The 10,186-nt window shown below is 44.1% G+C and overlaps 1 protein-coding gene across 1 annotated transcript in view; it reads left to right on the forward strand.

Moving 5' to 3' along the window:
• The window catches only part of CAMK1D (calcium/calmodulin dependent protein kinase ID), a 219,319-nt gene extending 210,851 nt beyond the window's left edge, over window positions 1–8,468 (forward strand). Inside the window, exon 11 of the mRNA XM_042815362.1 lies at window positions 1,214–8,468. Coding sequence (XP_042671296.1) covers window positions 1,214–1,335 — 122 coding nt within the window. The 3' untranslated portion in view covers window positions 1,336–8,468. The remainder of the gene's footprint in view (window positions 1–1,213) is intronic.
• The last annotated feature ends 1,718 nt before the right edge of the window (window positions 8,469–10,186 follow it).

Here is a 10,186-nt window from a genome sequence, read left to right on the forward strand (position 1 = left end):
GCCCCGTCCTTGGATGTGTTTAAGGCCAGGTTGGACGGGGTCCTGGGCAACCTGATCTGAATGTGTATGTTTGGTGGCCCTGCTAGGCAGGGGGGTTGGAACTACATGATCCTTGAGGTCCCTTCCAAACCGGGTGATTCTGTGATTCTGTGATTCTGTGATTTTCAGAGCTAGGTGCCACTTGGTGCTGCTGGGGTCCCATTCAGCTCTAAGTGATACCAAGCCCCATGGGATGAAAAATCCAAGGAGCTCCCCTGCAGAGTCTCCAAGGATGCTGGGAGGGGGGCACATCCTGAGTGGAAGGCTCTATTGAGGGCAGATGTTATTGCTTGTCATGAACGCTTTCCATTGGAACAGCCAAGGTTGTGCTGGAATAGCAGAATCCAGAATCAGTCGTTCAACGCTCACTCCACTTCCACTTTGCATTCTTCAGGGAGGGCTGTGTTTTTTAGAGTTGTGCTGAAGGGTTCACTAGAAGTGGACACAATCCATAAGCTTTTCCGCTTAGCTGAAATGTCATTCTTTTCATTAAAAAAATATCTGTGAGAAGTCTCTAATTAGTTCAAAAGCAACTGCCGGGTAAAAATTGTGTCCAGACACTTCAACTATATCAATTTATGTCTCTTGACTGGAAGTCCCGGAGACATACCAGCAAGGCCTGGAGCAGCATAAGGTGTTGTTGGAATGATGTCCAAGGCACACAGATTTACATTTCTTCTAAATTTAAAGGAACTCATCAATGAGTTTGACCCACTATACTTTTTTATCAGTAGCTTTGCAAGATGCCTGGGGAAATGTTTTTAGCCCAGGTGCACAGTCTGTTCATTTAGCTAGAAGTCCTTGATCAGAAGTTTAATCATCTTTGAGAAAAATTACTTTGAGCAAACACAATGCTGGAGGGATTCTCTAATCCCACAGCTCTTTGTCTTCAGCCCCAGAAATGTGGATTTGGTCTGGCTGAACACATAGCAAAGCCAGACGTTTATTCATTGTGGCATGTGTGTGCAACTGCCGGTGGCTGTGGGCCAGGAGGGCAGAAGATCCCTGTGGATGTACCCAGCCAAACCCATGGCTGCAGAAAGAGCACCATCTCCAGCTGTGGTCCTGTCCACTCTGGAGCATGCAGTGGAAACAACACCTGCTCAAAAAGCAACTTTGCCCACATCCCCTCCAAAATTAACATTTCTAACTGTGTTTCTGGCTTTCCTTTTAGGTATGTCTCCATCCACTCTCTGTAGTTTTGTTTCATCTGCTTCTTCAGGCGTTTCGGCGGTAGGAGGGGACCGGAGACCCAGACCCACCACAGTGACCACAGTGCACACAGGGAGCAAGTGAGAGCCCAGGGGCCAGGAGCAGGCAGGCACAGGGCTGTGGATTCCTCCAAGCCACCCCTCGCCCTGCCCCGCACACTCGACGAAGGACTAGAAGAAAGAAGATTTTTTATGGCCATATTTTATACTGCAATTCTGAAATATTTCATTAATCACAAACTGCAAGGACTTCAGGGGGAACGGATCTAACAGTCTCTGGTGCTGTACATATATATATATACATATATATAAATATATATATATATATGTGTGAGTCTAGCAATGTTCTAACTAATGAACACGCATTCTTATCCCCAGTGATTTACTCTTTTCTCAGTGTAGGTAACAGTATATGTTGTTGGGTTTTTGTTTTCGTTTTGTTTTCCATTACTTACAAACATCTCAACTGGATTATTTAAATAGAATAACTTTTCTGAGCATTATATATATATTTTCTTTTAAGAAGTACTTCCAGTAATGTCTCTCCTCCCAGTTTGTGGGGGATTATGCTGTTTTGGTAGGTAGGAGTTGGCGTTAACTTTGCAGCACATGAGGATTGCAATGGCGTGCCATTCCTTGCTCCTCAGACTGGTCTGCAAGTCTGTCTGGCTTCAGCAGAGCTGCTGCTGCTCAGAGCAAGAAACTGCTGCTTTCCCTTCCCTCCTCCTCCTTGAAAGCCATGGGCAGAGCTCAGTTGCCACCAGCCTGATTCCTCTGATTCCTGCAGAGCTGTGAGCCTGCGGTACCTTTGTTTGAGAGGAGAAGTTGGCACAGAGTGCCTTTGAGGAGCAGACCAGAGCTGAGCAAACAAAACAACAGAGTTTCGTACTCCAGCAATTTCCCCCTTGATAATACCTTCCTCTGTGCATTCTGGGCAGAGCAAAAGAAAAGGAAGACGTGGGGCCCAGAGCAGTAGTTGTCCTCTGCCACCAACTCACTGTGCCACCCTTGTAGAGGACATTTAATTCCCAGCCTCCCAGCCCGGCTTTGTAGTGGGAGCACACCCAGCCCGTGCTCCCTGCACCACAGCTGCTGAGCACCCACAGCTTCATGGAGCTTTGTCCACTGTTGCTGATGCTCAGCACCTGCCAGGGTCACCAGCCATAAATGAGGATCAGGAACCAGATCAAAAATATTTGGGCTTTAATTCCTACGTATCTCAGTTTCTCTCCGTTGAAGAGGAGTGATGCTTGGACCCCTCTATAAAGCTCATATACAAAAGTTAACTCAATTTCAATTATTTTTAATTCATGCATTTTCCAGGCCACAAATCCTGATGCATCATCTAAAAACAGCCACCATTAATGTTGTGTAGTCATGCAGTAGAGCACCTTGAAATAGAAAGATGAGCAAATCTGCCATCGTTTACCCAACTGCTTCATGTGACCCCAAACAGGTCCACCCTCTACCAGAGGCACAAGCCTTGTGCTCATTTGCCATGTTCTCATTTATCCTGAAAAAATATTGTGAAAGCCAGTCACAGACTGAATGTATCAGGCAGTAGTGACCATGCTATGAAAAGCCATAAGATACTCATTTGTCATTGAGACTTCAAAATCTTGCTTCAACTTCACTTGGTTGGTTTTGACCAGCAGAGCTGGGATTTCGTTTATCATACTTTGTGTTCTAGATGCTGGAAAAGCAGGTGGCAATGAACACCAAGTCTGTTTGAAGAGGCAGCTCTTTTGGTGGCACTTGATAGGGCTCCAGATTCCTCTCTGTTAAGGTATTCTACATTTTCAGAGGTCTGGGACAGCTATCAATGCCTGCAGGGATTAGCAAAGCTCTTTGGATTGCATATAATCATTCCTGGGCACGCTTGGTCTGCTGTTGCTGTAGCAAAATCAGAAAGACACGGTGTCCATGTTTTCGGAAAGCTGACACATACTGGTAGCAAAACTCCATATAATTTCCCCCCTGAAGAATTCTGACCAAGATTAGGGCAGACCTAATGGCAGAGGGTGTCCTTGCTGCAAGTCATGCCGAGCCCATTTTCACCAGGTACTCCTGCTTCTTCTAAATGGTAAAATAGAATTTACACTCTTGCCAAGGCTGCTTTATTTTGCCAGCCTGAGTAAGAAAGCCTTATTTTAGGAGAGAGACTCCTATCACACACATTTGAGCTATTTTGAAACCACACATGATTTCATAAGCTCAGCTGTGCTTCAGTTCTATGTATGTACATGGTCAGTCACAAGATTAGAAGCCAGTGGAGTTCCCTGCATTCTTTCTTGTGCAACCAAAAGCAGGATTTGGTTAAAGAGTATTTTTGTCCTTGTCCAATTGTGGTTGGACAAAGGCAGTTGAGGCCCAGTGCTTCCTCTTCACGTTCTCTTCTGAAACCTGAGGTTTGAGCTTAATGCAGTTGCTGAAGCCATCATGTGAAATACAGCATCCAAATGTATCTTGCAGGAAAGAAAGAAAAAAAAAAAGAAAGAAAAAAGAAAGAAAAAGAGAAAAGCAAATGGATTTCCACCTGCAAACCAAAGATCAGTGATGAGGGTGAAAGCATATGTGTTGTCCCATACCCTGCAGTTGTGGAGTTGCAATATACCAGCTGGCCCTCTATGCTCAAGCTTTCTTTGTTTTCTACTGCAGGAACATTTCTTCCTTCCAAACATGCAATTGGGTTTTTGTACCTAATGTTCTGAAGTAATTATGTAATTTATCATCATTCTCAGAGGCTTTTTATCAACCACTGGGATCTTAACATGAGCACTTAGAAGCAAAATTATTTCTGTATGATATAATTTTGGGTGGTGGGAAGCTCTTTTGCTTTAGTAAAACACGGCTGGAAACCTGACCAGGTTTGCCCAATGCATAGTGATACTCAAAACTGAGTCCCAAAGTATCTCTTGATTAAAACTTCTCAGTTTAAACCTGTCTTTAAATCTATTTACCAGGATAACTTAGCAGCACCCAGACAAGAAGTGTTGAGGCTGCAGCCATTTGTCCTTTGGCAGCAGACTGGCACAGGAAACGTTCCAGCATCTATCCAGTAAATAGTGTATGCACGTGTGAAAGGGGCTGATAGCCCAAAAGTAAACAATTCAAAACAAATCCAGATCTCATCATGCAGAGCATGTAGAAAAATCCTTTTGGGCTCTTTCCCATTGGGCTGTCCTACTAAACATGGTGTGATTTACTCCTTGCATGAGGACTTCAGCCTGGACTGGCCTGTCTGTTACTCTTTTCTGCTTTACTTGACTGGCACCAATGTGTTTCTCATTTGTAACTTGTTTTCCTGAGCTCCTTCCCCTTCTTTTTCTTTGCTTGCAGCTTTGATTGTTGATTTTTACCTCCAGAGTCACAGAGGCCATCTTTGATGCCAACAGCAGTGCTCTTACTGGGAAAAAAATACCTAAAAATGCAGAAAACCTCCAGCTGGCCCTTAGCCTGCATAAGAAGTGTGAGGACAGGCTGCCCGTGAATTCTGCGAGATGAAGTCGGTGTTGCAGTGGCAGGGGGTTACGCTGCTGATTTTGCATGCGACTTAATTCCCAGTGCATCCTAACTTCCTGCTGGATCACCCCTTTTGCAGCACGGAGTGGACATTGGCCCCACCACACAGCATGGGGAGAGCAGAGGGACAGGGAAACATAGCAGCGATGCTTTCCTAGACGGTGTTACCCCTCTGGTGATGTCTTTTTTTGTCCTGGTTGCTTTTGTACAGGTGACATTAGTGGGCTCCAAAAAACAAATGGGATTTGACCTACTCCTTGTGTGTCTGTTGTGGTGCTGAAATAAAACCAAGCAATGATAAGGAAATGAGCCACAGAAGGGAGAATCTGCCCACTTCTAGACATCCTTATGTAGTTCTACAGTAGGCATTAGAATGGATTTTTCTCTGTGCATGTTCCCTGCATAGCTCCATGGCTACTGACGTATTTCTTCTATCAGCAGTTCTTCTCCCTGCTTAGCCCCAAGGAGCTTTGGAGCTTGCCCAAAGCATTTGCCAGCCCTGGGAGCAAGCACAGCCCCCTCCCCATATCCTCTAAAATCAGAGCTCAAGAGATAAAATTGCAGCCATCCCCAAGGCTGCTCCTTGTTAAGCATGACCCTTCTTTTAGCAAAACAAGCTCCCAGAAAAAGCCAGACAGCATCTAACCATCAGCAAGAAAGGTCGATAATGTCCTTCAGCGTGAATTTAGAGATCAGCTGTAGGAAAAGCTCTGCTGAAACCTCACTGAGTAAGGGCTCTGTGTCTGAGCAGTGCTCGCTAGGTGAATCCTGCATAAAAACACCAGATCGATTTTGCCAGTGAATTCATGCAGACTGTAGACTGTTGCTTTTTCTCCTTCAAAAGACTTGGAGGATTCATATATCTGCAAAGTATCCATTTCTAGACTAAGCCCCAAGGTATCTTCTGTGGATGTTCCCGTTTAAATGAGATTACTTTTGTTCTTGCTCCTATGCATGTTTATCTGGTTGAACTGGAGCCTGAATGCATCCCTGAAATTATTCATGGGAAGGGAGTTTTGCTTTCGTTATTACACTTATTTGCACTAGAAACTTGATGCTAGGAATTACACTCATTCAAGCAAAGAGCAGAAACACACACACAAAGATGATTGCATCCAAGGAAAACAGCATCAAAATCAAGCACAGAGGATGAACTGGCAACAGTTGAGGAACCTGTTCGCAAGCACTGTGCAGTTTCCCCTGGTACATTGCTCATCCCCAACTTCTTGCCCAGCAGCAATTTTACACAGCCCCTTTCATTTCCCCCAACACCACTTCCCTGAAACTGGGTCCTGCCTGTCCATCCCTGTGCACGTGCATGTGTGCATGTTACAGCCCCAGGGATCACAGGTCCCACTGGTGGGAAGCCAGGAGCTGGTTCAGGTTTTATGGTCTGACTTTGTGCTGTTGGGTCAAAGCTGTGTAAATAGTGTTTAAATCTAAGGATAAAGGCTCTTTATCCAGACTGATTTTTGAGACTCCTTCCCCACCTTGAAACAGGCCACTGCACTGCCCAGTTAGCTATTTTTTCCGTCCTCTTCATAAATTATAAGGTCAGAAGGGTGGCTCTTACATTTTTCCATGCCCTAGCATGGAATCGGGGCATGTACACTCACGAGCGCTGTGAAAAAAAGCTGCTGAGCTAATGGAAAATGTCCAGTAGATGCATGTTACTGCACTGCATGTATTAAACTACTGTTCATTACTTTTGTATTTCCTGAGCCTTTTCTTCATGCACATTCAAACCAGTCTTATTTTCAAGGGGTTTCTTCTAGGTTTTGCTTTCAAATGACTCAGTGTATCTGTAACTTGAAATCCCTTGTTAAGTCTGAGTAAATGCAAAAGCCAATATTTGTAAACAAGATACTGCAAAACCTGATAATGTATTTTGTCTTTCTGTGGAATGCTCTGCATGTACACAGCATGCACAGGAAGAGTCACCATCCAGAGTAGCTTGAAACTATGCAGCAGTCACATACACACATCTAGAAACAGGGAGTAGGGGAGGGTTCCTCTGAATATGGTGTCAAAAAGTTTGATCTGCATCTGAAATACCTTCCTGGGTTGTCAATGCTCAGGTCTGCCAAGAATATGTCACTGTGTCTCTTCAGGGCTGTGGGTTGGGTTTTTTTGGTTCCTTTTTCATAGTCAAATCGTTGGCTGATTTACTCAATTCTTAGTATTTTTCTCTTCCCATAAGATTTTTTTTCTTGCCTGTTGCAAAATGAACTGCATTGTGCAGACCAAGATGCTGTGATTATTTGCCTGAACTAATTAAGGCAGCAAGTTTAGCTAATTATCTCATCATTTCCAAAGCATCACGTATGAAGTCACCGTCCCCAGAATCACCACCTAAATACTTGCACTCAGTCCTTCAACATCTCCATGTTGCAGCACCACCATTTATCCATAGAGAAGTTTGGAGCAGTACTTCTTCTTCCACATGGAAATCAAAGCTTTGCCTTTTCTTCCCTCAACCATTGACCCATTTTTATTTGTGCTGGTCTTTCTCTGGCAGAGCAGTGTACAGGATGGTCATGTGGTGTTTTCAGCACAACTGGTCCAGTTCTTTTTTGAGAGTTGACAGGTCAATGGTCCCATCTCCTCAACAGTCACTGCTTTCATGTGGAACATGTTCATCTTCTCAAAGCTCAAAACAAAGTCACCTTGAAAGGTTGATAAGTGGTCTTCTGATACAGGCATGCCAAATAGCTTCAGAGAAAGCACTGTGTTGGTGATGCAGGGAGAAGGTAGCCCTCCTTGGAAGTTATGTCATGGACAACTCCACAGTGCCTGAAAGAACCAAGAAGGCTTGAGCCTACCTTTGAGGATGATGCCCAGCTTGCATGCGGTACCATCTCCAAGGAGCTGCCTACACTGTAGAAATCATCATGAGCATTAGTTGTAAGTCACCCTACCTCAGGTTGCTATGGCAGCATGTGGTGTGAGGCTCCATGAGGAATTGGACATGTGCTGTGGTTCCCAGAGGGTGGGAGATCATAGGAGAAGCTCAGGGCAGCTCTAAGCTAGTCTATCTTTCATCTGTATTCCTCAAGTCCAGCTGCTGTTGTGCATGCTGTCTCTTATCAGGTCAAGCCGCAGCTTCACCCTCAAAGTGAAGAACATGAAAGGTCATGGCTCAGTGGGAGATATGTTGTGACTCACATTTCTTGCCAGCGCAATGTCAGCACCCCGTTACTCATTCACCTCCAGTTCTGAAGCAGCATTTTGGTCAATTTGGGCCTTTTTTTAATATAGATATTTTATTTGGGTCAGCAAATAACCAAAAGAAGCCCAGTCTGTCCAGAGCAGTGCCTCCCCAATATCTTCAACTGCAAAACATCTCTTGGCCGATTTTTAATGAAAATGCAAGCATGTTTTCTACAACTGCTTCAATCTTAATCAAGGAATGTCAGTGTGGCTAATATTGCAGGTCTTGTGATTGATACAAGTTCGTAACAGCATCCATGTCCAAAAAGAAGGGAGAATGTGTATTTACTCCATGCATGTATTAAGGCATCGCAAAAGTTTTATCTGCATAATGAGTTTGCAATACTGCAAATTGTTAATGGGGCTACGTCGCAAGTGGTTCTTTGCCTTGACAATCATGTATACATATCAAGATTTCTATCATAATGAGAATTTAAAGGGATGATTAATTGTTTTCCTCCAATAAATCCAGTTTAATCTCCCTGATGTGAAGTGTGATGTTTTTGAGTGCGTGAGTCTCCTGTGTTCAACCTATGTTCACAAAAGGGAGAAAATAATTTCTATGGTGGCTCCACTGTTTTATGTGATGATTTCCAAAAGTGGACAGTGAAACTTTTTTCCCATCTCCAATTCACTCCTTAAGAAAATGCATCAGAAGAGTGAATCAGACATCAGTTTTTTCCTGAAATTGCTATCATAGTTGATGCTGTGTGGCAACGCAGGGAGACGTGTAGCTCTTGGGGATTGAGAGTATCTGTGTGCAAAGGAGAGGCACTTGTTATAGACAGGTGCACCCTTGAGTAGGTCCTTGTGGTTTATGCAGCCTGTGGTGAGAGTCATTTCCAGGGATGAAACAAACACCAGAATCCATGTGATTACTGTTTCAAATCTGTGATACGTGATTATGGCCACAGAACTGGGATTGGATGCTGGACTGCGCCTGAAAGACGAGACAATCTGCCATTTGGGCTTTGGAAAAATATGGGAAAGTACATCTTTGGAAAAATATATCCATGTTAAAAAAAAAATGGTGACAGGGAATGGGATAGATTCACATTCTCAGGAGGATCAGCAAATCCTGTTGAAAGATTCCATGTTCAAACTAGAAAACCTGAAAGTAGAAACATCTGACTGCTTCCGATCGCTGGTATTAACAGGACTGTTTGAAAGCTGGACAAGACTGACCTACCCACAGTGTGACTCACAAGCCTGAGTCATCTCTAATACCATCCCTCCATATTTAGGGCCACACTCCAACCTATGCAAGTCAGCTCTCCTGGTTTCTCTTGAATTCAGCAGATTTATGTTATCTGTAGGCCTATCCCAGATTTCATCATGAAAAGAAAATCTTAGCTTAGGAAAAATTTCTCGTATCTTAGGTTTAAAATCATGGCTTCCGCTATAGTTGCAGTGGTCACATAATGTGCATGAAGCTTTCTCTAGTGCCCAGTGAGACAGGGCAGAAGATCACGACAGGACCATTGAAATGTAAGATGGCCTCTTGATGTCATGTCAGTATTTACTTGACTTTTGTTTATTTTCTTCACTGCTGCTACAGTGAATTCTTGGCTGCTTGCATCAAATGAGATAAAATGTCAGTACAGAGAAGAGAAAGGGGGCATGACAGAAATGGGGCTACAGAAAACATTATGCTTGAGACCTTTCCAAGATCCACAGCTATGTTCATACCAGAGAGAAGGGGTCTGTCCCTATTTTGAAGGCTTTCTGAGTGTTGGTACGCACTGGGTGTCTGGGTTATGACGTATACCAATCTTCCTTCGTGCTATACCAAGCCCATTTCTCAACTCCTTTGCTCTTCAGCACTGTCCCTCCACGTAACTTGGGCTCTGATGGGCATCACTAGGCTGTGGGCATGTCTTCGTTCACAGTCAAAAGGAGTTTTGCAGGGCACAGGCCCAACTTTGAAGATCATCCAGACCGAGCAGGGATGGATTCCCTGTGGTTCAGTAACCCCCCAGTTGGGTGATGCTGAGGAGACATTCAGCACAGTGTTTTCAGCCACAGCACGTGCATCCTTGCAATGTGGATGGCCCTATTCTTTGTCCAGTTATACCTACATCGAATTTCCTTCTTCTGGACACACTTACCTCTCAGCTTACCTGTGCATGCACAAAACTATGTGTTCAGATACGGGCTCATAAGGATCCCTTTGGAGACTCTATGAGAACAGAATATGGACTTGC

Source organism: Centrocercus urophasianus, unplaced genomic scaffold, assembly GCF_019232065.1.
Source record: "Centrocercus urophasianus isolate 14NV4802_14NV808 unplaced genomic scaffold, USGS_Curo_1.0 seq_15, whole genome shotgun sequence".
NCBI classification, from domain to species: Eukaryota; Metazoa; Chordata; class Aves; order Galliformes; family Phasianidae; genus Centrocercus; species Centrocercus urophasianus.